Source organism: Canis aureus, chromosome 16, assembly GCF_053574225.1.
Source record: "Canis aureus isolate CA01 chromosome 16, VMU_Caureus_v.1.0, whole genome shotgun sequence".
NCBI classification, from domain to species: domain Eukaryota; kingdom Metazoa; phylum Chordata; class Mammalia; order Carnivora; family Canidae; genus Canis; species Canis aureus.
In genome coordinates, this window is record NC_135626.1 from 8764613 (window position 1) to 8792138 (window position 27526).

The following is a 27526-nucleotide window of genomic DNA, read 5'->3' on the forward strand; positions in this document are numbered from 1 at the left end:
TCTGTGAGAGGCACCAAAGGACAATTCTGGGGCCCAATGCCTTGCTCCCAGGGGCAGCATGGCTCCGAGCTCCCCTCGTGATTTGCCACGCTGGAACTGGTCCCTACCCACCTCCAGTCTCTACTTTCGCCGACTTTGGATCAACATGTTCTCTGGATTTTACTGGTTGACACACAAAGCCAGTCTCCCTCAGGTCTATCTCTTAAATCACCAAGCATTCACCCTTCCAGCCCTGCTCACCTTTCTAGATCTTGGTACATTTCCTTTCAGCACTTAGGACTGAAGAGCATGAATGCCAGAGACGGAAAAGGCTCAAGGCTCGCTGGCCCAGCCCTTGTGTTTTTCCTTCCGCTTTTATTTAGGGAAAAAAACTTTAAAATGTATATAACATATTGAAAAATAATACATAAAACATAGGGAGCAGAATGGTATCTATGCATCACCCACAATGTGGTTGCGATGCCCAGCCACAGTGAATGATCCACTCATGGCCAATCTTTTTTCATCTATAATCACTCCCAGCTTCCCCTTCTCATGGTCACGACCAGCCTTCACCTTACGACAGGAACAGAGTTTTACCAAGGAACAGTGACACTGTGGGCAGGGGGCCAGAATTCAGGCCCTGGCTGTGCATACCCCCCAACATTCTGCTACAGCCACACTCCACCTGTGCTGGTATTTAATATTTTTCTTTAATGGTCCCACTTTTCTGCCTAAATACATTTGTTTAAAATGGAAACTTTATGCCTTCCTGTGAATGGGAAAAAAGCACCATTTGTCACGAATGGAAGGGATCACTAAACATGCCATGGAGAGAACAATGTCACTAAGCAGAGACTCCTGCCTGCCTGAGGCTCTGAACTCAAGGCCGGCTCGCTCTCTCTCCTGAATGCGGAGGTTGGCAACGGATTAGACCCTTGGTGCCAACAGGGACTTTCTTGCATCTGGGGCAATCAGGAGGATTCAAACAGTTAAAAATCCAAACAGCCTTCTCACAAGGTGATCTACTGTTACCATAATTTCATCATTCCCCCCACCTACCCATTTCCACATCTCTGATGGGTGCTGTCAGCCAGCTGGTATCATGACGTACTTGCCATTTCTACGTGCTCCAACCTGTTCATACTGTCATCACTGCACACGACAATGCACACTGTAGTCCCCTGGGGGCCGGTCCATGTGCCATTTAAATGTCTTAGAAAAGATGGGCAGCAATGACACGAGCTGTTGTTACAGATCCTACGTCCTCAATTCTGGATGTTCTCAAAAAGCAACAAACAAGTGTCTTATGAGACCAAAGGAGGGAAGAGACCTGTGAGTCAGTGAAGCAGTGTTCTGTTCTGTTACCAGGGATCGTCTGTCCCCCACTAAACAATGAAACTCCAGGCAGCAGAGATTGCCAGCCCCCTTAGAATAGATGAAAGATGTTTCAGAGCCATGAAAGGCTGGTGTGACCGACTCATGTGTCACACAGGATTCTCATTAAGGCCTGTGCCATGGTTTAATTGGCAGCATGCTTTTCTTTCTTAATGGTTCAGGAAATAATGGTGCTTCTCATGAGCGAGAACAGCTTGAATGTGACGACCACGGTATTTAGTCTGGAATCACTGGCTGTATGGACATGTTCATTTTCGCTGCCTCTCATCACACCTCCCCAGACTGGGCACTGAAAGTAGGCTCATTTCCTGGAACAGGGGTTCTCAGACTTGAGCTCATAGCAGAGTCCCCCACAGGCTTGTTAACAATCAGACTATTGGACCCCACCCCCAGAGCATCTTCTTCGGTTGGTCTGGGGCAGGGCCTGAGGCTCTGTGTTTTTAACCAGCCCCCATGGTGCTGGACCACACCTTGAATGGCATGGTCTTATCCTTTCTTTTCCCTTTCACTAAATCCTCTTTGTCCTCAGCTCCTTTAACCCTGGTGGGGGTAGGAGGGGAGGGCCTGAGTGGTACTAGAACCCAGGTGGGAACCACCCATTCTTTTGGACATCTCAAGAAGGCAGTGTCTCTCTGGCAGCTTCATTGCAAAGAGAACATCTGAAGCATAGGCTGGCCTGGGAAAGCTCTAGGAAACTTCCCCTTCCTTCAAGACTTTCACCAGGTCAATGCTTCTTCATATAAACAGGTTATGGCTTTCAGTGTTGGGGTCAAAGCTCTGTATGAACTTGGCAGACGGCGCTGGAATCTGCTCATATTTAGAACAAAATATGGTACAAGCAAGCCAGGCACCCCTCTCATGCCTGCTCACATGTGTTCTAGCTGGTAACATGGGCAGATTCCTTTCCTTTTGGTATGTACGTGTGTTACTGCTTTAGCAAAAAGAAACATCTGTGCGCTTTTTTCCTCAAAAAGAACAATCCATTTTTCAAACTGCAAAAAAGTCTTTGAAATGGAGTATTTGCCAACACTGCCCTCTCTCCTAAAAGCAAGATGCAAGGAAATGTGTCCTCAGAACAATGTTTTAAATGCAGACATTACTAAGTGGTTTTTTTTCTTCAAAAGGGCCAGATCTGCTCACATGTTCACCCAACTGAATGTAGAAGGTGCTTTAAGAAACAGGAGACAAAGCCTTGTCCGGGGTATAAAAGGTTTACTGCTTATTAAAAAAAAAAAAAAAAAAAGTTATAAAACAAAACACCCAGCCTGACAATATGTATGAACATGGGCTCTTTCAAATGATAACGGCTCGTGAAAATGACTTAGAACACAGACCTAGGAGGATCAACTGGCCAGCTGCTTACAAGGACGTGCTGCAAATTTTCCTGATTCTGAGTTCTATAAAGTTCCTCTCTGCCTTCCACATACCAGTTATAGTGTGCAATGTGTCCCATCAACACAAGATGGAATCTGCTCTGCAAGAGGATTGGCCTTAACATACGACTTGCTGCTAGGAAAACGGGGCAGAGTGGCGGTACTGGCATCTGGGCAGTGAGGACAGTCCGAGCCATTGGTCTGCTTGTCTGGGAAGTGCTGGGTGGGGCCTGCAGGCAGGACTGGGGCTGGGGCCGGTCACTGCCGGCAGGTGTCATGGAAGGCTTCGAGGGTTCGGAAATCCCTCCACGTCGGGGGAAGGCCATCTTGTAGAAACTTCCCGCAGCGTTGGCACGGGGCCTGGAACAGCTTTATGTAACTTCTTAACCAGGTCTAAAAAGAGAAGTGAAGAGAGAAATAAAAGAAATGGGATCTGGGTGCTTCCAATGTCATCCTTCCTGTCAAGCCTAATGATCTCGAGGCCGGAGAACTCAAGTTGGCTGGGACCCAAAAGATGGCCTGTGATTTCACAAAGCCCTGCATACAGAATCCACAAGGTCATAATGCTGCTGATTTTCAGTTCTGGCACTGCCCTCCCCCACCCCCACCCCCACCCCAACTGAGGGAGTTTTTAAAATACAAATTCCTCCTCTTAGGGGCAGGAAGTGCTCTTGGAAGAGCAGCTATGCCCTGGAGCATGGCCTGTGGCTCGGGGCTGCACATAACCACGTTTTACTTCTGTGCCCTGTGGCTCCTGAATATGTGCACTGATCCTTGCCTTGTCCCCGGCCGAGGGGCGGGCATGGACACGTGTGGAGGAAGACTTTGCATTGATGACAATGTTCAAACTCTCCACTGAGGTCAACATACCTTCTTTCTAATTTGATTTCAGAGGTCACTGCTCACTGTCACAACGTGGCCCAATGCACCTGGGGGAGGGCAGGGACAACCTGGTGCCACCAAATAACATTATAAGCGGCAAATACACACTTGAGTGGTTCAGAGTGCAGAGTTCTCTCAGGCATCATACATAAGGATGAGACTCACATAACTCAATTCTCAAACTCAAGGAGATTCAATACCAAAACAAAACAAAACAAAACACACTGCCCCCCACCACCAACAAAAAAAACCCCAACCCACAACAATAGGCAAGTTAAGCAAGTTCTCACTGTGACAGGGGCACATGAATCTCATCATTTAATGTCGTCCTGAATTACATCGATGAGAGAAAATTGTTCTTTGAAGAGGTAGGTCGAGTGTATTGATACAAATCCTTCTATCTTCATCACAGCTGCCTTCATGGTGGCAGGCTATGGCCCATTGATACTGTCCCCCTTCTAAAGGCCAGGTGTTTGAGGGTTTGGCAATAAATGTGAGAAGGTTGATGGATCACTCAGCTAAACTATTTATCCTTCAGTGCTGATCCAATTCAAATCCTCCCCTAACCCCAAAGTCAGTTACCAAAGGGAAATCGGGCATGACAACAAGTTAGGTTAAATAGCAAGACTAGCTGCCCAGAAATGACTGTCAGCTGAATTGTCCTCTCGACACATGAAGAGCTGCTCTGTGTGTGGCCCCAGCTGAGTGCCTGGGTTTGATCATTCACCCTCCCCAGCACCGTGAAGCAGATCAATAAGTCGGGTTTGTGTCTTCCAAGAAATGAACTGCAGGTATTCTAAGAAGCTCACTTGCTGAGGCAAACCATGATGGGATGAAGCGGGTAAGCACTATTCCACCTGGCTGTCAACACTCATTTGGACTTGCTAACAGGTGTCTTCTGAGTAGGTCTCTAACTGGCAGCCTTCCTAGTGTGAACTGAAAAGGGAGTTTTAGCCTCAGTGAAAGATGGAGCCTACTGAGGTGAGAGCATGAAGCCATGTCTGCATGATGTGAAACACACAGCTGCCAGTTCTGCCAGGATCTGATGGAGCTGGCTGATGGGCCAGCTTGGGCCAAATGTTGGTCATGTGACAGATTTGGGCCGAGGTGTGCAGATGAATCGGCTTGAGGGGTGGCGGGGAATCCTGACTTGTAGTGTTTGCTGATTTCGTGGTGTAAACATTCTGGTTCAATTTCCAGGTATCATGCTTAAATAACCAGGTTGCAAAATTCTCAGCACTTAATAGGATGGCAGGAGGTGACTCCCATACACCAGTGCAATGGCTGTTTGGAGGGTCGTTCCCCATCCCAAGTTTCAACTCTGAAAATGTACATGTCTTGGGGACACTGCAAGATTTGTCTTAGTCACCGCTACCCACTCAGCACCAAGCACAGGGCCTGGCATAGATGAGGAGCTCAATAAATATCTATTGACTAAATCAATGTGGGGAACTGTGTTAGGAGATCACTTCTGAAACCACCATTTGTTCAGCATGACAGAAGACACCAGTTAATTAAGTGGGAAACGGTTTCTCATAAATCCCTTCCCGGTTTAAAGAAATCAGTTCTATGCTGGCCCATCTCCCATTACGAGGCCCTGGTGATCTAGAGACGGAGCAGCCACCTTCTGATCTGCTGGCTCGTACCTGGAGGGAGTCAAGGTTTCCAAAGGAGATTCGGCTCTTAAGGCCACTTACCATGAAGGATCTGACCACGACGTCAGGCATCTGTGGCAGCTGATAGTGAAGCAGGGCAGTGGTGGCATGGTCTGTCACCTGGAACCAAGGATAGCAACTGGAGTCAGAGGCCACCCGAAACCAGCACAGAGAAAACAAAACCAATGCGTTCTCTTGATAGGATAAACCAATCTGCTTCTGAACGTCTCTTGGAGAAAAGGACATCTAAAATAAAATCTCAAGTACAAAAATTAGTTAGCAGAGTTGGGGGCAGGGACCAGGGAGGAGGAGTGTTGTAGGTAGAGAGGACGCAAAGTATCCAGGTCTGGAGGCAAGAGGCGTGAGTTCCAGCAACTACCAGGCCGGGGATAGCCCCTGAGGGAGGGGTGTGGCCAGAGGCCAGCAGAGAGGGGAAGACGGGGCAGATCACAGAAATGTTCCTAAGCCAAGTCACGGCAGGGAACACAGCATGGATGCAGAGAAGCTTTTCCACCTGTCCACATTCGACTTCATCTTTACACCAGACCGATGTCCCTGGCAGGGTAACTGGTCTTTCTGTCCCTGCAATTTTCATTCTGTCTCACAATTTGTAGTTGTAGAGATTTTATGATTCCGTCACCCAGCATCTGGTAATTTCTGATGATCTTTCCTTCGAGTCTCACGTTTCCATTACTCTTGTTGAGGAGCCTTGCCACTCAAAGTGTGGTCTTCTCTTCAAAAGCTATGGCCTATTTCAGCATCCTGGTGGGTCATACCCACTGTCCCCAAACTCCAAGTAGGGGCCGAGGGCACGACTGCATTAGACCCTACTAGAGGTCCCAGTGACCAGAAAGAATGCACACTGGGCTAAAGTCCCAGCGCTGTCCCGCGACCTCTATCCAACTACTTAATGTCTCTGGGTCTCAACATCCCTTCTGAAAAACAAAGGAGTAGTCTAAGATCCCCTGTAGTTCTGCAATTTGATACCACAAGCTGCTAATGCCTGCCATTGATCTGCAAATTAATAGATGATACCTAATTTGACAGTTGTGTTCAAAATCATAGTTTAGCTGACTGTCCCTCACTGGGGATTCTTGTCACTATGAATGTTGTGATTAAAAGCCAAAATGAGGGGATCCCTGGGTGGCTTGGTGGTTTCGTGCCTGCCTTTGGCCCAGGGTGCCATCCTAGAGTCCCGGGATGGAGTCCCGCCTCGAGTAGAGTCCCAGCATGGAGCCTGCTTCTCCCTCCTCCTGTGTCTCTGCCTCTCTCTCTCTATCATAAATACATAAAAATAAATCTTTAAAGACAAAATGAAACAACCACACACACACACAAAAAAAACCAAAAAACCCCAGAACCCTACCAAGTAAATGATCAGTTTTGTTGAGCAGGAGTAAACAAACATGGGTCTACCTGGTGTAGGCTCCTTGGTTTTCTACCTGTCACAAGACACCATGTGACGTGCCGATGGACCTAAGCAGCAGTGGGGGGAAGCAATCCAGTGGAAGGAACCTGGAAGGGCCGCTCCAGGTTCCACATGGTAAGTGGCAAACTCACCAGATTCCCAGATGTCAGTTCAGCCAAGGTCAGAGAGGCCACACCCCAAAGCGTGAGGGTACAGGCTCCCTAACTTACAGAACCTGAGCCTCACCTGCCCTAAATAAATGGCCACACATGTGGTGCACCTCCCTTCCAGCCAGGCTACAGCTTTGCCTCTCATCTCCCCTCTGCTCCTCCCGATGCCAGATGAGTACTCTTTCCCTGCTGGACTTCCATGGCCTGCCTGGTGGCTGGAGAATCCACAAGACGATAAGCTCTGTGGGGACAGGCATCATGCCCATCTCGTTGATGTTACATCCTCTCAAGGCCTAGAACATCACCTAGCATCTAGCAGGTGCTCAATACATATTTGTTGAATAAAGAAAAAAAACTTAAAAATGTCCACTCACGAAAGGCCACATACCAGGGACATTTGTACTCGCTTTCTTGAAAATATAGCTACAGGTCATGTATCCAACATTGCTGAGAAATTGTTACCCAAGTGACTTTCAAGATAAGTGGTACTTATCCTTTCAAGCGCAGACTGGTTTTATTTTAAGCATTTCTGACAGACAGCTTTCTAAAATGAGCAATGCTTTTTTTTTTTTTTTAAACAGTAGTAATGATAATTTGGCAAGATGGTGGGTGGTGATCAGTGGGGTGAAATTATGGCTACAAAACACAGCAAAGCAAACTGGGTCGGTCCCTGTGCGTGGAGGCTGCTTCCTACCCACCCAGACCCCTTGCTAAATAAAACCACCCAGGCAAGTGCCATTTCATGGGAAATTTATAAAAGAAAGAATTTCTGGAGAATTCTTTCTGCAGCCCCTACTATTTATTTTACAATGCTTCTAACAAGCCTTGCCCTACACATTAGTGCTGTCACAGCAGGGATGCCAGGCTTGCTGGTGTGCCGCCGTCCCCTAGTTCTGGGTGTGCTCCTTCCTCAACAGCTCATCACTAGCCCCAGGAGTCCCCTGGGACAAGCCCAGATTCAGCCACTTTAGTAGCCTGAGCACCTGTCCTGGGGCCAGGTTCCTCAGTCACACTGGCCACTCAGAGGTCATGCCCCCAGGCTGGGGGTATATTGGCCTTTTTTGGCTGCACATTTTTTTTGCTTTTCTTTGTAGAATTTTTAACACGGAATATTTTATATGACCAACATATAAAATTCAGCAGCATAACTGAAGTGGGTGTATTCTCCTTGTTTTCATTTTATAGAAGAGGAGATGGTGACTTCCAGAGGTTGAGAAGATGGCTAGGTCACACAGCTAGTGAGGTGCAGCGGGTGTTTTGAGTCCAGACTGCAAGGCCAAATCAAACCTGGGCCATTCCTCCCAATGGGAACCCCCAGCCAGCAATGCAGGTTCTGAAAAGGCGCATGCCGCAGGTGCCCAGGCATCGTCTGCCCACACGTCTCAGCCCAGTGAAGTTGTTGGGAAGCCACAGTACAGACCAGAAATGCAGGCTGGGGATTTGTAAATGTGGTTGCTGGATACCTGGCTACTTGAGAGCAGAACAACTGAATGAACCAGAAAATGTGCTCTAGATCCCGCTCCAGATATGCCACATTGCTGTTTTGGCATCTAGCTCCCAGATAGGGCACCTAATTAGCTTCTCTTAGTCGGTTGGCAACCTGGCCAAATTTAGCCACTTTCTCAAAAGGTCCAGTATAAATTACTCCCTTAAACTGCCAAACGGTGGCATTTTTTTTTCTCGTGCTGGTATGATCATTTAATTTCCCATCACTAATGACAGACATCTTAATAGAAGGAAACAAAGCTGACCAGATTTGTTATATTTTCTTTCCCTTCCTCACAAACTTCTCCATTACTGGTTTTGGGGCTCCTGTGACCAAACTCCAAAGCACCAGGCTAGGCATGGCTGTAGAATGCGGGGAAAATTCACCCTACGATGATTTTCCTTTCCGTAAAAGCATTCTACCTTCACTGTTTTCTTTTTTTTTTTTTTTTTTTTTAAATTTTTATTTATTTATGATAGTCACAGAGAGAGAGAGAGAGAGAGAGGCAGAGACACAGGCAGAGGGAGAAGCAGGCTCCATGCACCGAGAGCCCGATGTGGGATTCGATCCCGGGTCTCCAGGATCGCGCCCTGGGCCAAAGGCAGGCGCCAAACCGCTGCGCCACCCAGGGATCCCTACCTTCACTGTTTTCTTGTTTTACAGTTTTCAATAACAAAGTGGTTTTTTCTTTTTAATTAATTTTTTTTCTTCAGCATCCAAGATGTTGAAAATAAAACAACAACAGGGGGATCCCTGGGTGGCGCAGCGGTTTAGCGCCTGCCTTTGGCCCAGGGCGCGATCCTGGAGACCCGGGATCGAATCCCACATTGGGCTCCCGGTGCATGGAGCCTGCTTCTCCCTCTGCCTATGTCTTTGCCTCTGACTCTCTCTCTCTCTCTGTGACTATTATAAATAAATAAATAAATTAATTAATTAATTAAAAAAAAACAACAGGCCTGGGGCAACAAAATATTTTTGCTATTAACTAATTTAATTTAAATCTACTCTGTGCTAGCCCGGTGGAGGCTCGGGCCCCACTGTAATGTAAGTACGGCTCATAAGATTCCATTGGGAGATGAAAGCCACCCAGACCAGCAGGGGAGGCTGACGATGGGCACTAATGCCCCTCAGGAGGAAGGGAGGCCATTCATCCCTCCAGTGAGTGCTGGTTAGGAAAGCATCGGAGAACAGATGAAAGCAGCCCCCGAGCCCATGGTAAGGGAGGGAAGAGAAGACAAGAAACAATAGCCAAACTGTGGAAGGAGCCTCGATGCCCTTTCGAAAGATGAATAGATAAAGAAGATGTGGTCTATGTATACAATGGAATATTACTCAGCCATTAGAAACGACAAATACCCACCATTTGCTTCCATGTGGATGGAACTGGAGGGTATTATGCTGAGTGAAATAAGTCAATCGGAGAAGGACAAACTTTATATGGTCTCATTCATCTGGGGAATATAAAAAATAGTGAAAGGGAATAAAGGGGAAAGGAGAAAATATCAGTGGGAAATATCAGAAAGGGACACAGAACATGAGAGACTCCTAACTCTGGGAAACGAACAAGGGGTGGTGGAAAGGGAGGTGGGCGGGGGGTGGGGGTGACTGGTGACGGGCACTGAGGGGGGCACTTGACGGGATGAGCACTGGTTGTTATGCTATATGTTGACAAATTGAACTCCAATAAAAAAAATAGTGTAAAGATTAAAAAAAAATTAAAAAAAAAAAAAGAAAGTAACAATACACCAGTGAGGACAGGAGAAGTACAGGCATGGAGAGACAGGGCCACTCACAAAGCTGTGGGGAGGGGTGCCTGGCTGGTTCAGTCCACAGAGCATTGCAATTCTTGATCTTGGGGTCATGAGTTCGAGCCCCATGCTGGGGGTAGAGCTTACTTAAAAACCACCACCACCACCACCACCACCAACAACAACAAAACCAAAAAGCAGTGAATAGCAGCCACACAGGGGCTTTGCCAAGAGGTGTCCCTTTTCACCTCCAAGCAAGGAACACTGCAGATGCTCTGGCTCAGTGTGGGTGCGCTTCCCCCTCTGGCTCAAGGCTGTGTCACACTGGAGAGTTACTCTGAGTAGCATGACATTCCCATTGCCCATCACAAATCCTAGGGGCTTTATCAATCTCACTTTCAGCTTCCTCTTCCTCCTCTGCTAACTTGGGTGTACTGAGATTCTGTCCCCAGCTCAAACAGGCAGAGAAGGGCTTTGGGCACCCAAACTGGCAAGGAACTAAGCTCTGGGGGAGAAAGGAATCTTTCAAGAAACAGCTGCCAGTCAACACTCTGGTGAAGGAGATGCCAGTCAAAACAAGACTCCCGAAGCTCCCCCACCATATTGTGTGCAAGGCTGACGTCTTCACTCCAGGACCTGAGAAGAGGGTGCTTGGGAGATCACGAGTTGTGTTGGCCAAAGCCAAAGCAGAGCTGCCTGTTAAGAGCTGCGGCCCCGCATGAGGTGGTCTACACCACTCAGCTTGGGAGGCATCGGGGCTTGGGAGCCAGACCATGTGGGCCTGAGTGTTGTCTGTTACTTATGAGCCACATGACCTTGGACAAGGATTAAATGTGCCAATTTAGGGAAAGCACTGAACAGCAGCACCCACTCACAGTGAGTCTTTCCCTTTCTCTTGCCCAATCCTCACAACCACTGTGGGAGGGCGCTGTGAGGAGCCTGTCCATTTCCGAGAGGGAGTGGTCACAGCAAGGTTAAGTGACCTGCCTACTCAGGCAGCTCCAGAGCAGCACACCCAGGCCACCTCCTCCCTTTAAAGGAATGGCCCCCAGAACTCTCAGGGAGGGAGGACTTCATGCCCCAGCTCTTGGCACTCACACGACTCTCCCTCTGACTCTTGCCTGCTGCTACATCCCAAATGCCCATCCCAAAAGGGCTGGACACGAAGCTCTCCGCATCTCATGAGTCTCTGGCCATGCAGAATGAGGGGGGCAAGGGGGCAAACACAAGTCTAAGGCTGAAGAATAAAGGGGATGCAGAAGAGAGAGGGTATCAAGACCAAATTCCTCTTCCTACTGGTGGTCTCTGGTCAGCTGCTGGGGAGAGAGGACAGGGGTAGGGCCAGCAAGGCTGAAGGTCAGCCCCACAGAGCCCAGGGTTCCTGGCGGCCACAAAGACCTTGTTTTTTTTTTTTTTTTTTTTTTTATCTGTTGGGGAAGAACAAAGGACAGAGTGACGGCATGCAGAAAAGGGGCAGCAGGACACAGGGAGGGGGCAGAAGCTCTCAATGTGCTATCATTCCTTGGCAGTTTACTCTTCTAAAAAGATGGTCTGGGGATGCCTGGGTGGCTCGGCAGCTCAGGGTGTGATCCCAGAGTCCAGGATTGAGTCCCACATCGGGCTCCTTGCGAGGAGCCTGCTTCTCCCTTTGCCTGAGTCTCTGCCTCTCTGTGTCTCTCATGAATAAATAAAATCTTGATAGATAGATAGTCTGTTGTACCGATCTTCCCCGACTCACGACAGGGGGTTACATCCCGATAAACTCACTGTTAAGTTGAAAGTGCATTTAATGTACTTAACCTGGCCTACCTTATGCGTGCCCTGAACACTTAACTCGCCTACAGCTGGGCAGAATTGTCCTGCACAAAGCCGATTTTATAATAAAATGCAGAGTATCTTATGTAACGTACTGAATACTGTACTCAAAGTGATGCACAGAATGGTTGCCAGCCTGGGGGTTGGTCACCTCATGGAGGTGGGGCTGGCCGAGTGCTGCAGCTGCTGCCTGGCATCATGAGAGAGGATCATACCACTCCCTCATTGCTAGCTTGAGAAAAGATCCAAATTCAAAATTCGAACTATCGCTTCTACTGAATGTGTGTCGCTTTCGCACCTCATAAAGTAGAAAAATCCTAAGTTGAACTCCTGTAAGTCAGGGATTGTCGATACTGCATTACTTGGTGGCATACGGCCTGTCCTTGGGGATTCCCGGGCTCGCCAAAGGCGGAGTCTTCACCTTGCCTATGTACGGGCTTCCAGGCCAGAGTGGAAACTGTGTGGAGCAGCAGAGGTGAGGAGTGCAGAGGTGAGATGGTGCCAGGCACCATCCCTCAGCTTCTGAAAGGAAGTCTACACTGGGGGCCAGGATGGGTGTGGTGAAGAAGCTCCCCAAGGTGACTGTGACGTTAGCAGCATTAGGGACCACGGATGAACAGGCTGCTGTGGGCTACTGCCTGCTTCCCACCCATGGATGCTGAGCCAGGCCTGGGCTCGGGCATTTGGGTGCCACTCTTCTCACTACACAGCACTGATGGCATCAACTCAAATGCTTGCCACACAGCCCGTGAGGCCCAAGGCCACCCCCACTAAGCCAGCAGAGCTGAGGCTTCTGTTAAAAGTGTATCCCACAAGATTAATAAGGAAAGTTAAGTACCCAAGTGTTTAGGAGCTGCTTATTTAAAAGAGCAGTCTGGTAGAAACCCAGATCCTGGCTTCCCTTCAGCCAATACCTGCTTCTATATACTCTGAAGAGAACATTCTCTCTGGCCTACATTAACATAACCAAAGGCGGCGTGCTGGGAAAGGTGATGTGGAGCTGTCAGGAGACCGGGTTCAGTCGTGGATTCATCACTAATTATCGGGGTGACCTTGGCTGCATCACTCTCCCCGCTGGCCCTGGGAAAGGAGCACAAGGCTGGGATCACTGGCGCCCCAGTGGACGCTGCTGCAGGGCCTGGACACACGTCCTGAGGGTACACCTGTTCTGAGCTCCACCCTCAGGCCTGCCAGGGTGACATTAAAGCCCTTTGTTCTTTTAAAAAGGATGAGCTGATCTGTCCCACTCCAGGAACCTACCCCCCTGCCCTGATGTGACCCTCTACCTCCCCCTGTAGTCCTCAGTTTCTGGACCAGCCACAAAGGGCTTGGAGCACCCAGCTCAGAACCGGGGAGGCTGTCAGCACAGTATGACTCTTGTGCTAGAAGCCTCTTCCCACCTTGATGGGCTTCAAAGAGACTCTGGAGCACAAGCCAAACATGTGCCAGTTGGTTGTACACATGCTGCAAGTCAAAGAATAAACAGGAACTACTTTCATTCACTGGATATACTTTAATGCTACATAAGGAGATCAGTCCAAGAGTCTGGAGTCTCTACTCAGGGTTCTGCCAAGGACGGACCCACCCTTAAGGAGAGGGGCCCTGGGAACCTCTCGGAATGAGAACATTCTCTGTGGGTCCAGGAGTCAAAGATGTGAACCTCGTGTGTTAAATGTTTAAAGAGACAGTAATCCCTGCCAGCAACACTGCTCTGAGGAGGAGCACTGGCTTTATGAAGAATATTTAAAACAGTCCCAGAAGTACTCATTCCATGAAAAGAGAAGCCATCATTATTTCAAAATGGGAATGCTATGAAGTCGGTCCTGAAAGTGCTGGGGGGCTGTGGATGATGGGGGGCAGGGCAGGGACATGCTTCTAAAACCGGGATAAAAGTACAGTAGAGCAGAAGCAGGCAGTTTCGTTTTTATTATGCGGCCCGAGTCTCTAATCTGTACCCTGGATTTGTATGCTGTGGGTTCACCGGGCCTGGAGGCCTGAGGAAAAAGCATCGCAGTCCGGGGGGACTGGGGATTACTCAGACAAGATCAATACTTCCCTCTCTGCTTGATGAAGGGGCCATCTGCACGGGCTTTGATGGGCTTCTAGCTGCCCCCTGGGGCTTGGCGGTGCTGCTGGGGGTAAGACCAGAGGCAGGGCTGTCCATGTGGGACTGGACAGGTGAGGATGGACCCTACTGCTCCATCTTGCTGGAGAAGTGGCCATAGTCTTGAGATCAAGCTGCCTGAGAGGGGTGTGAGGCCTTGTCTATAGAGTATTGAATATAATATACTAGGGCCTCCATAAAGGAGTTTTTGTTTGGTTTTGAGGGTTTCACTCCTATTTCTTTCTTTATTTTAAAAAAGATTTTCTTCCTTTATTTGACAGAGAGACAGAGAGCACAAGTAGGGGGACTTGCAGAGGGGGAGGGAGAAGCAGGCTCTCTGCTGAGCAGGGAGCCCAATGCGGGGCTCGATCCCAGGTCCCCGGGGTAATGACCGGAGCTGAAGGCAGACGCTTCACCCACGGAGCCACCCAGGTGCCATCCCCCCAATCTCTTTAAAGTGGCAGCCAAGATGCCACGGATGCCCTGAAGGGAAGCCCCTCAACTCCCTGGGTCCAAGTGCAGACTGCCTGCAGATTTTCTCCAGAGGAAAAACAATCACAATAAACCACGCACATGCCCAGAATCTGCAGGGAACTTGGAAACACTGTGGAATGGCATGTGAGGCCCTCGATGACCTGGGTCCCAGCTTTGTCTCCCTCAGGTCCATGACATGCTCCCACATTGCCAGCTGCTCCAAGGATCCCTCCCCATAAGCCTGCTCCCCTGAAGCCCTCCGGCCCCCTCTGCCTGTGCCTCAAGCGGCACCTGTGGACACCCCAGCCCTGCGCTTGCCTGTGACCAGGAGCCCTGCCTCACCCCAGGCTGTGGTCTCCGTGAGGATGAGGCCACGCTGGGCCTACCTCAGGGCATGTATGCAGAGGACAGTGCTCAAAGAGGTGGCTCTGCTCTGGTGCCACTCACCTGACAGCACCCTGATATGTAGACAGGATTCTATTGATTTATTTTTGGCCAGTGGTGTTAGGGGAGCAGAGTGAAAGAGGGATTTGGGAGTGGGAAAGTCTGGGGTCATGGGCCACTGCAGGGAAGAGGGTCTGGGTGAACAGGGAAACGCCAGAGTGGCCACAAGGGAACTCTCCAGAATCCCAACCAGCCTGAAGCTTCTGCCAAAGCCCTTGTGCAGGGCTGAGAGGAGCTGCACACAAAAGGTCCTTGACATTTCCCAGGATTAAGGAATTAAAGCTCTTCATTTAGATGAACGAAAGAGAGTTCAACACTTTCCAGATGGTAAAATGCCAGATTCTGTTGCTGGCTGCCAGCAAAGTCCAAGCCCCAAAGATACCTGAACTGTTCTGTACCCACTTGGTGTGATGTTATTTTCTGCAGGAACAGTCTTGCAGTTAGAGAAACACATCCAAAGACATCTGGGCTCCCAAGAAAATCCAGACAATCCCACCTACTTCCCTACCAAAGCCGAGGCAACTGTAGGGGAAAGATGCCGGTGTGCAGAGCAGGGTGCGGGGAGCCCTGCCAATGAGTTGGCTCTGCCAACACTGTGCCGGCTGCCTTCTGCCCAGGCCTCGCTGGGCAGGGAAACAGGAGGTCACCAGGGGGGCCGCGAGCCCTCTCCAGACATGAGGGAATGTTCCAGGTCCTGGGGCTGTGACTGTGTTGGGATGTTGGGGCTGCCTGAAGGACACTGCTGGGTGGTTGTAATTCTAGGTGCCTTACTACCTGTGTGGCTCACTCTCTGACCAGGAGTGGAGATCATATGCCTGAAGAAAAGAGGGAGGGTGCTGTGGTGGGAGTGTGTGGGGTGTTCATGGCAGCCGGTCTTTGGTTCGCTTCACAAAGATCACCTAAGGTAAAGTGGGCCACACGCACACACCTGGCCATGGACTGTGAGTTCCGTGCCTCTTTCCCTGACCAGGAGAGGAGCGGCAGCTGTCACACACTGAGTGCTTCCTCTGGGCAATCATAGAGCTCAGAACTTCACGTGGAACCTTCAGAGTACACACCCCACGAGGCAGGTTCTATTACGTCCCCTTTTTGTGGCCAAGGGACCTGAAGCACGGAGAGGGGCTACATCGCCAGCTGGCCAGTCCACACAAGGCAGAGCTGGATGTACATCCAGGCCAGTCTGATGCCAGAACCTGAGTCTTCACATCTGTGTCCACGATGAAGAGACCACGGAGAGGCAATGGTGGAAACACGAGGAGGCATGAGGAGTGATCATCAAGGTGAGAGACTGGTGGGAGGAGGAGAGTTTCCTAAAGAGAAGAGGGTGGTCATTGCTGATAAGCACCTGAGAGCAGTGTCAGGTGAGCCCCAGACTAGAAGCTCACCTTACACTTCATGCCTGTGGACTCAACCTCACCCCGTTTCTGTGAGGCAGGTACTCGTATGATGTCCATTTTACACATGGGGAGACTGAGGTGAGTGAGACCACGTAGGAAGCGGTGGTTGGCTGGGGCCTGAACACACGGCAGAATGGATCTCAGCCAATGCCTCTCAGGAAAGGTCACCATGGGGAATGTGGACTGGGGCCCGAGAGATGGGGGCAGGCCCAGTGCTAGAAGCCACCCTGTAGTGCGACACAGCCTGCTGGGCTGTGGGAATGGGGACCGGGCAATGGTGGCTGGCCAGGCTGCCCAGAAATATTTGCTGGATTCTGACCTGGGCTGTACCGAGGCTTGTGTGAGCCCTCAGGAAGAACCAAGCTCTGGGAGCAAGACGGACTCCTCTAAGGCAGTGAACCAGAAACCAGTAGGGTGGGCGCAGCCTTCCCGCTCCACTTGAATTGTGAATCTGGCTATGTGTGGGGACCTGAACTAGGCTTTTGGTCATTACCACATTCAGCGGTGGTGGATGGAGCCTTGCAAGCGGAGGGTATTGGGGTATTGTAAGGGGAAAACCAACGATCCACTCTATTCTGGATTTAGAAGCTTGAGAATATTCAAAGCTGCCCCTGAAGAGAAAAGGTGGCCATAAAAGGAATTCCAGCAGGAGGGGGAATGGACAGATCCCTCCCTGCCATCCTCAGGGCCCAGGGCCCCTGGGGGCTCACACTCACATTTTCCTTCTGCTTATCCAAGTTGGTCAATACAGCCCAGCTGTCAGCTTAGGGAAGGCTGGTGTTTGGAATGATCCTGGGATTGTGGGCCACCTCCCAGTCCCCGAAGTGCACCGACAGCCTGACACTGGGCTCTGGCAGGCCTTCCTCCTGCACTGCCCTTTGTCTGGAGTCTGCCCACTTGGTCTCACACAAGACAGTGGTGCCCTGGGTTTTATCTGTCTGGGGGCAGCAATACACACTTAGGAGGTGGCAATGGGATGCACAAAAACATAGAGCCAGACGCCACCAAATCTGGTCTATAAAACTAAGTTCTCCTCCCTGAGGAAAGTTATTCAGCATCTGAGAGGAAAGGGCACTTGTCAGAGCAACGGTATCTGAAAAAAGGTATCTGTTATCCTTTCGACAACATAAGAGACCCCTTTCTGGGGCCTGCAGAATCCTCCTAGGCGTGGGGGCCTTGGCTGACCTAAGCAGGGCATCAGGTGAGGGAAAGGATGGGGATGTGGCACTAGGGCTTCAAACTCTGGCTACAGCCACAAGTGCTTCCAGGTCTTTGTGGCACTTCAGGAGGGCTTTCTGAAAGGAACGTAAATGAGCCACTGGGGAGAAATTTTAGATATTAGAGAGATGGAGATGGAAAGCAACTATTTATTGCGTCTCTTTGGCGATGTTGCGATGCTGCAGCAGATACACATACTCCAGAGACACATGCCACACAGCCTCATTCAAAAGAGGTAGTCTTGTCTTCTGGGAACCATCCTTCATTGGGATGGCTCCCTTTCCAGGGACCTGGGATTAGTGACAAGTGAGGTTTATCACATACTACTTGGACAGGCACTCAATTATGGTAGGTGTTCAATGCATCCAAAATTTCTGATCAGTGACTCTTCTACAGATGACTCCCTCTCTTATATGGAAAAGCCCTGGGTGGCCACTCAGTAGACAGACCCCAACAAAGTCTGCACGAGTCGGAGGCCAGTCTCCAAGTATGAATGAGGGAGGGAACGTATGAGTAAGCGAATACCGGAGCAAGGACACAGTGGCAGCCTGCCCAGAATGCCGTCTGCCACTGCTGTCCGGACAACCCGCCCGTCCACAGCGATGTTCTGTGATGGCACAGCCCCGAGAGAGCCACTCTTCCCACTGATGCCTCTGGAATGATGACTCTGAGCTGGATGTTCACCGGTGATGACTCACGTGCTTCCAAGTGAAAACACTACAAAGGACGTGCCAGCCCTCCTGGTACTGCCTCTCCCATCTCCACCTGCCTGTCTGTGGCTGCACATGCTCCCCACCTCTTTCCTCAGCGTCCCTGCCAAGACTTAACGCAGTAAGTAGCTGCAGATTTTCTCTCACTTTTCCTAAGTTCCTGGATGAAAATGCACAGTGTTTTGAAATGAGGAGGTTAAAGATCAAAACAGTGACTGCCCCTGCAGAGTTTAAATGTCAGAAAAATATGAACACGCCTGAAACCCTTCCTGGCTCTTTGTGTGTCTGCCCTTTCAGATGCCCCCCTATTTCTAAGTCCCATTCTCTGAGTCTGCTCTGCTGGAAACACGCTGGCTATAAAAAGCCTCTTCGCCCTAGGATGAAGTGCACAGAGCCTCTGGGGCACCGCAGTAAATGACGGGAGCCTGTCAGCAGCCACGGCCCCACAGCAAGCTGTCCCCAGCCCTCTGCCGCTTCCCTGCACCGGGGTAAGGGGTCTAATGAGGAAGAGGGACAGGGCTTGCTGACAGTCCCCACTGCAGACAAAAGGCAGGCCTCATTTAGTTTCACGTGGTGGGACTTGTGACAGGGCCTTATGTGCCTGTTTTAACCCAGGGAGTCCCGCAAATACGGCCTGAGGAGAATGTGACAGGTGTGTGTTTCCATTCTCTTAGCTCCTGGCATTCTCTTCCATGAATAAAAAGGCGAGCATAAGCTGGGGCTGACTCTGTGAGGCAGCCCTCCTCCCACCATCCTGCTTTGTCACACTGAGGGGAAAGACCTGGGAGGGGTCCCACCTTCCCAGCAAGCCTCTCTGTGGCCGCCACCATTGCTGCTTGTGAGCAGGAAAACACACGCAGTCCACAGTGATTGCGACCACATAATGAATACCAAAGAAAGGCAGTCCTGGGGTCCTACACCACAGCAATGCTGGGAGAGAGTTCCCCCAACTGTACTAGGAGGGTCGGTGCTGGTGGCCTGGACTCCTGTCTTGGGAGTTGGGGTGCAGGTCTGGCACCGGTTGCCAGGGTGAGGACGTTCGGGTACAGTGTTCTGCTGGAGAGATCCCTTCCCACTTGACAACAAGGACCCTCCTTGGCCATGTCACTTTAGTCTGAAAGAGCACCTCCCTCCTGTTCCAGGTTGAGCCTTTCTGGACAATGCAGACAACCAGGCCTCCTGGTCCACACACATGAGTGTAAGCAGACAGATGACAGGCGGGAGGGGATGTTTACCACACGCTTGCAGTGTCTTTGTGGGAAATGCTCCCAGGAACATCGATCAGGACACCAAAATTCCAGTGGGTGGACAAGAAGCAAATAGGATTTCTGAGAAAAAGCTAAGACTAAAAAGCAGAGTTAGAAATGTTGCCACCTAATCCTTCTCTTCTGGCATTTTGAGTTGGAAATGCTAACCACCAACCCATAAATCGCACCAGGCCTTTGGAGTCTGCCACAGATGAAGCGGTCCCAGCTTTGTTTTCATTGTGCAGTCTGTCCCCTGTCCACCAACGCGGCCTGAGGCTAACAGAAAAACAGGCACTGTACTGTCCTGCCCTTTCATGAGGCCACACTACCTGTCCTCCATCCTTCCCACCAGCATCTTTGGCAAGGCAACGACTTTCTTTTAAACAAAATCCCAAACCCCTCCTGTGTGATGATGATTAGTTGAAAGCTTTACCGATGAAGGATGAAGCTTAATTCTGTACTATGTTATTTTCCAGTATATTCCTTCCTTTGACAGCAAAAAGACGTTTTAGTAGGAAAGACAGAAGACTCCTTAATTCACTGACTCTTACCTGCCCCTAGAACAGGAAAAGGACTTCATTACCTGCAGTTAGTTGTAATCAGAGAGCACTATCTCCCATCCCCAAATTGTGGTTCTTTAATTGAGTACAGGTCAGTATCAGGTCAAGTCCATTTAGTTAAAAATAGGTGAAGGTAGGAATGCTGAAGGAATCTCAGAAAGGGCTCTGCCCACACACAGACAACATGCCATTCACCAGGGGGGTAAAATCCCATCCCAACAAACACATCCACTCTCACTGCTTCAAACACATCACACAGACTGCGAGGGAGAACCTGGCCGGTGCGCCCACGTCTCTCCGACTGAACTAATACGAGTTTTAAACCCTGCTTCAGTGTGTGCTTTAAACAAATACAGAGAGCGCTTGGCAGGTTATTTTTAGGGGAGGTAGAATAAAAATACAGTACTGTCTCTCCGCATCCATGCTTCACCAAATCTGTATTTCACACATTTTACAACTTCCTAATAAACTTTCTGCTTGCATTCAAAAATACTTAATTCTACACAGAACATTAAAAAAAGGTATCTCTGCAAAGGCAAGCATGTGCAAGCCCCTCCCTCACAAGGGGTATTTGAATGGAAATGAGGCCATTGTTAAAAGACCAGTTCCGGTTGGCAGTGCTCTTGGCTCCCTGAAGCCACTGGCTGCCTCTGTGGGGCCTGGAGGAGGTAAGTCACTGCAATACCTCAGAGGACACGGAGATAAACCCAGCTAAAAAAACAAAACTGCTTTAATGTTCCTCACTACTAAAGCAAAACACGATGTGGATAATGACCAGTGTTCTCTTTAGGATGCTTTTCCACCAGCTGCTGGGGAAAAAAAATGACAAAAGCAGTCAGCACAAAGTTATTAGTATTTAAGGCTGAGACTTTAGGTATGCCGAAGAAGTAAATGCCTCAGGTATATGGTCACTTAGATAAGAATGCCAAGATTCAAATGTAGCTGCCTGTCCTAGAGCCTACCTATGACCACATACACCTTCCGTTCAGGCTCCTGACTGAGGGTCGGAGGTGATTTTCTCCACTATGCATCTAGCTAGTTCAGCTGAGTAAAGGAGTGTTAGAAGAGTCAAGAGGATTTTGTTTTCAGGATAAACTTGATTTTGGACTGGAAAGGTTGCAAAGATGGTGCGCACAACTCCCATGTATCTCTAGCCCAGTTTCCCCCACTGTTGACACTTGTCATGACCTGGGACCTTTGGTACAGCTAAGAAACCAACATTGGTTACTTATTAGTGACTACGCTCATTTTCTCATTAACCTCTCTTTCTGCTTCACGATAGCATGTTGCATTCAACTGTCATCAGATCGTGAAGTTTTAATGCTTTCACAGGCTTCTAAATGTGTGGCGTTGGGCCTCATACTTCTCTCCTAGCTGTAGGCATCCGTCCTCGGCCTAGTCTTTCATGGTGAGGGGTCTAGGGAACAATGTGAAGTGACGTATTAAACACCATTAGAGAGCTGGTCCATTATGCTGCTTTGATACAGGAGCTCTACACTCACTGCTTAATGGGGACGGGGTTTCCTTTTGGGATGATGAAAAGGTTCTGGAACTAGATGGGGGGGCATGTCCCACAACATTACAGAAGTCACAGAATTGTGTTAATTTCATGTTATGAGCATTTCACCTCAATTAAAAACAGCCTGCTGCCTGGGAATCTCTCCTTGTGGCTTTTCAAATGACCAGTTCCTCCTCATGAGCAGCCAGTCTCGGTTTAGGTCCTGCCCACTACAGGCCTCCTGTGACCGCCCCAACATCAGGAACCCCTCCTGTTGTTCTTGACTGCAGTCCTCGAGGTAACTCTCTGGAGTTACCTTCCTTCCCTCCCTTCCTGTCTGTCCGCTTGTATTCCTGGCACCCAGCATCGTGCCTGGCCCTTGGCAAAGGAGTTCCGTAAGTGATTGTTGCTGGGCTGGTTGGGGCACTGAATGAAACCACAACCAATCCCATTGTGTGTGCTGCTGGAGGAAAGCAGGGACAGAGGGAGCCCTCATAAGCCCCAGGTGCTGAGCTGCTCTGGGTGCTCTGGGAAAGGGCCCCTCTTCTATGATCAGAAGCTGGGAAAGGATTTTCTCTAGTCACATTTCTTCTCACATTTCTGAAATAGCCTTACATGGGGAAGCCTTACATTGGAAAAAGATGTGGGCAGTGTAAAGTGGGGGTGGTGGTAGGATGAGGACAGGGCCAGCCTGCCTCCTTCAGCCCATACTAGCACCTACGGAGACCACAGGGCTCTAAGCAACTGAGCTTAAATACCAAGTAGGCTTGGAACAACTCAAAAGCCTCTGTGTTTTAATTTTTGGTAAAGTATGATGTCCATACTGCAAAATTCACCCTTTGTTGGTGTGAGGTAACAGAAAAAAATGCACACATATTTTTTTTTTTTGATCTGTCCATGGTTCCTGGCATAGAGCTCCTGAAACCCTAATAATTTCCTAAGTGGTAAGAACACTAGGGACACCCCTTGTTCTAATGAGGCGACTCTGGGTGGGCACCTGGGTGGGGGCTGGTCACCAGAAAGGCCATGCCATTATTACAGTAATTAGACACTTAGAATTTTCTCCCATCCCCCATCTTCCAGGAAGGGGAGTGGGGCTGGAAACCGAGTTAATGATCAATTATGTCTACATGAGGAAGCCTCCTTCAAATCCCAGCACTATGGGCTTTGGAGAGCTTCCAGACTGGCCAACACACCACTACAAGAGTGATGATGCACCCCAACTCCATGGGGACCAAAACTCCTGTGCTAGAGGCCCTCCCAGATCTTGCTCTATGTGTCGCTCCATCTGGCTGTTCATCTGTATCCTTTATCATGTCCTTTAATAAACTGGTAAGCCTAAGTAAGCATCTCCCTGGGTTTTGTGAGCTGCTCGGGAGGACCGACAGAACCCAAGGAAGAGGGGCATGGGAACCTCCGATCTACTGCCTGTAGGACAGGCAATAACCCAATTTGTGACTGGGGTCTGCGTCTCTGGGTAGATAGTGTCAGGCTGAGTGAAACTGTAGGACACCCAGCTTGTGTCCTGTTCCTGTGGGGCAAACCCCAACGTGTTCGGTGATCAAGAGTGAAGTATGGAAATTCACTGGAAACCTCCCCTCCACAGGAAGGAAAGTACAGTTTCCCTCTACAGTAGGTGTACAGCTCTGTGAGTGTGGGAACATGATCAGCACCACAATTAAGACACAGAATACTTCCATCACCCAACACATTTCCTCCCACCCCCCACTGGGGACAACCTCCTGCCCTCAGTCCCAGTGCCTGGACACCACTGATCTGATTTCTGTTCCTAAGGTTTCATCTTTTCCAGAATGTCATATAAATGGAGTCATACCATGCAGCCTTTTGTGTATGGCTTTTTTTCAGTTTTTAAAAAGCTTCTAACTTGGGGATCTCTGGGTGGCTCAGCGGTTTGGCGCCTGCCTTGGGCCCAGGGCGTGATCCTGGAGTCCTGGGGTCGAGTCCCACATCGGGCTCCCTGCATGGAGCCTGCTTCTCCCTCTGCCTGTGTCTCTCCCTCTCTCTCATGAATAAATAAATAAAATATTAAAAAAAAGCTTCTAACTTAAGACCAATGTTTTCACCTTTGAGCATCCATATTTCCATTACTGCCTCTTGAGTAAAAAATGAAAAGTAAAGCTTACCTTCTGGAATACTTGATAGTTGGATTTCGACCATATATCAAGCTGGAGGGAAGGAGAAAATATCATGAGCATCAATTTTAGAATTGTAGACTTGGAGAGATGACACTGGAACTACTGCGTTCAGCTTGAAATAATAAATGTGATTATGGAATAACAGAATCATGGCATCGCATGTGCATATTAAAGGTCTTGCCTGAATTTCTTCTCTCTTCACCAGAATTTCCACTCTACAAGGAAATCAACAGAAGGAATATAGGGAAGTCAGCATCAGGCACTTGTTCCACAGCCACATGAGCGGAGTCCCTGGCTCCCTTTTCTTACCTGGGCTCCTACCATGGTTTCCTTGCATGCCAATGTCAATCCTGTCTCAGGATCTTTGTACAGATTGCTTTTTCCCCACAAACCCTCACATGGCTCCTCCTAACATTCTTCAGTTCAAACGTCACATTAGAGAGTCATTTCCCAGTTACCTTGTCTAAAATATTATTTTCATACCTGTTGTCTTATCTTTTCAAAAATTTGAAATTTTTATTGCACTTAAAACCACCTGGAACTTTCTTTTGCTTGAGTTGTCCTGGTGTGGGCCCAAGCATATCATAAGCATCAGCAGGTCCCTGCTGAGTGGAGAAAAACTAGCAGCTCCCAGTTGCTGAGCACTTGCTCCACACCAGACACCCAACTACGCCCTCCACACACACTCAATTAATCCCTAGAACAAGCCAGTGGCTGGTCCCACTAGCAACCTTACTTTCCAGATGATGAGACAATGTTTCAGAGCCATTTAACTGTCCATGGCAATCTGGAGAGGCTTTTTATGGATGGTATGGCCTGGCAGTGCTTAAACTTGGCTGGCATCAGAAGCTGCTGGGGGAATTTTTGTTTTTTGTTTGATATATATTCCTTGGTTTCTCCCCTGGAGTGTCTGAATCAGTAAGTTTACAGTGGGCCTGAGAATTTGTTCATCTGTTTCAGCTTTGTTCCCTCATGGTGGTGTAACTGTGATGGCTAGTCAGGCCAGGGACCCTTGATCTAGGGCACCTCTAGTTCACAAGGGAGTAGGCTGGAGGTCGTGGTTAGGGCTCGGAGTCAACTCAGTCCAGTCTTCCTCTGGCCACACTTGGTCTTGTACAGAGCATGTCAGTGGCTTATTCTGACCAAAAGGACGTTTGCTTTAGTTTTGTATGGTAAGTCGTCAATGCATTCTCACTGTTTTGTGAATTTATGAGTTAAGTATAGCAAAAACAGAATTGTCCCCAATACAGTGTTAGAGGATAGCTCAAGGACAGTGCAGATCAGAAGAGTCAGTATATCCCATGGGTACTAACAAGTCAACTGCAATATATGAGTTCCAGAGCTGAACAAATTAAAACACTTGCTCAATGGGCCTCTTGGAACCAGCCTTTGGGGTTGGCCAGTGGTCAAGGTAGAAACCTGGGATACGACTGTATGGTCTATAGGTTGTGTTATCGATTCTGGAGCACCTGGGAACACGAGAAACAATCACACGGGAAGGTTCCTCTAATAGGACAGGAGTGAAGTGTTTGTTGCACTTGACAATGGTTAAGTTTAGAGTTCTGTTTTTGTTCTGAGGAAAACACCAAAACCTGGTTTGTTGCAAATGGTCCTTGGAATTGAAAGGTAGTCTGCACACAGGCATTCAGTTCTCTCTGGCTTCTTCCTGCTCAGAATTAGTTTCATGTGAACTGCGCTGTGTTTGAGAACTTTCAGGCCACGGAGGAGGTTTGGATGATTCTGAGAAGGTCCCTCTGGACTCCAGCAGGGCTGCTGTTGGAGAGTGCCAGGTTTAGCTGATCCAAGCCCAGGAGAAGTACTAGAACTCTGCCTGAAGGTTCATGCGAATGGGTCCACTTCTCCCTCTCCCCTCTGGTGTTATCATCTTGTTCCTGGATTTCCAGAGAAGCCTCTGCCTCTAATTGATCCCTCTCTCCTACTCTGGCTAACCTGCTCTCCAGAAAAGTGGCATCAACTTTTAGTCACTGGACCCCACCCTCGCTCCCTGCCTTAAGCCACTTGATCAAAAAAAAAAAAAAAAAAAAAAAAGGCTTTAAGTATTAGAATTTTAATTTGGTAGGTGAACAGTTTGTAGGGGGGAAAAGTGACGTTACCTCCAGATAACGCTGAAGGAAACCTCAAAAGAAACAGAAGGAATTTCCCACATTGTCAATTCCGCTGAAGAAAACTGCTGGCCGGCTGGTCATTCCAGGGAGAATGCGAATTCCTACTGTGTTCCCAGTGCCGCAGTGGAGCCTCGAGCTTAAAAATGCAGCACTTAAAGATTATTCAGAGAGTGCAGAATGAGTAAGAATGATATTTTGTATCCCTCAGTTCTGCCAAATCACCACCAAGATGACGGGGAGATGCCAAAGATTCGAAATCTAAATTTTAGGAAGAGTAATATCATTGTCTCAACTTGGAGCTAGCACAGCTCCCTTTCCATCTGAAGCCCACAGCTGTTTCTTCGGAGGTTCTCCACTGTTTATCCTTCCTGCCTGTTCCCACCATACGTAGGCAGACCAAGACATAAACATGGGGCCACGGAGAACGAGAAAAGGAAGAAGCTGCATATAAACTGAAAAGTTATAGTTTTTATTTAAAAGAGACAATTATTAAAAAAAAAACAAACCAATAACCAACCCCAACTCTTCAGTATCTGCGGAATGTTTTAATAGAGAAATCATCTAGGGAGAAACGTGGACAACTTTAATTAAGAGTGGACTCTCCAGCCTAATTGTTAGCTTCTCAAAACACACCAAGCTCATTCAAAGTGAGCATGCTGCTCTTTTCTGAAAGGCGGTTTAAATATATAATTCAGGGCCCTAGGGAATAGCTGCAGCCATCTGGGGCAGAAGGATGTTAGACGATATGCCCTACGTACCAGGTGTGCACGGGTAAGAATGGGAACTGGTAACAATGGGCTCCCCTATTGCCGCGAAGGCGCAGCAGGCGGTTTGTACTCGATTTTCTGCTAGATTTATGCCAAAGAAAGCCATGTAAGTGAGTGTTCTGGAGTCAGTGCTCTGCATTTCCTCAGGGCCAGGAAGATTTCAGAAATTCATTTCAGGGAGCCGGGACTGATCCAAGTGAATATTTATTAGCTTCAGCTTATTTGCTGCAAAGGCAGGCATGGCTACCAATTTATTTTTCCTGGCTGTGATATTCAAAAAGGATCATTCTGGAAGCTGTAAACTTTCAGCCTGATGAACAGGAAATTATTCTGAACTACAATGTCAGGGAAAGAAAGTAAAGCACCTCTCAGTATTCTGGGCAAACATTAGATCTTAAAATGGAAAAGCCAACCTTATGGTAATTGGTGGCTGAATCTGCAGTCTTAGGAGCAGCCTCTGGGACTCTGGGGATTGGAATGAGTATTTTGGGGGTAGGAATGTGTTCTATTCTTGGGTAAAATGGAAACAAACCCCACAGATAACCAATTGCTCTAGCACAGACATATTTGCTCTCAGGTTAAACATCAAGATGTCAAAGGGCCTCTTGACTAATAAGAATGGTAACAATCAAATTGACTTACTGGAAAGAAAAATTAGAATGGCCCACTATCAGAAGGCAAGGGCATGCCAGCTATGACAATGACCACTGCCATCAGCATCGCCAGCACACCCATGAGGGCAGACACCATTCACTGAGGACAGTGCATTTGGCCTGCACTATACCTGTGTTAACTTTTTTTAAAAAAAATATTTTATTTATTTATTTTGAGATAGAGAATGAGTGAGGAGGGGAGGAGCAGAGGGAGAGGGATAAGCAGATTCCCCGTTGCGTGCAGAGCCTGAGGACACA

General features: G+C 48.7%; 1 protein-coding gene and 1 long non-coding RNA gene across 7 annotated transcripts in view; both read right to left on the reverse strand.

Annotated features, from left to right (window-relative positions):
- Positions 1-334: 334 nt before the first annotated feature.
- The window catches only part of MED27 (mediator complex subunit 27), a 200003-nt gene continuing 172811 nt past the window's right edge, over positions 335-27526 (reverse strand). For 2 of the 6 annotated variants that reach the window (XM_077851162.1, XM_077851158.1), the window contains 3 exons: positions 23711-23752; positions 5330-5407; positions 335-3143 (listed from right to left, as the gene is read on the reverse strand). In XM_077851162.1, the coding sequence (XP_077707288.1) occupies positions 3009-3143; positions 5330-5407; positions 23711-23752 (255 nt within the window). In that variant the 3' untranslated portion in view covers positions 335-3008. Of the gene's footprint in view, positions 3144-3620; positions 3701-5329; positions 5408-15864; positions 16247-19888; positions 20066-23710; positions 23753-27526 lie in introns of those variants that run through there. The other 4 variants (XM_077851160.1, XR_013353932.1, XR_013353931.1 and 1 more) reach the window with 4 other exon arrangements.
- On the reverse strand, positions 7392-15857 carry LOC144285704 (uncharacterized). Its single transcript, XR_013353933.1, has 2 exons — positions 8991-15857; positions 7392-8773 (listed from the first exon to the last, which is right to left on the reverse strand). It is a non-coding gene; the product is annotated as an uncharacterized LOC144285704 (long non-coding RNA).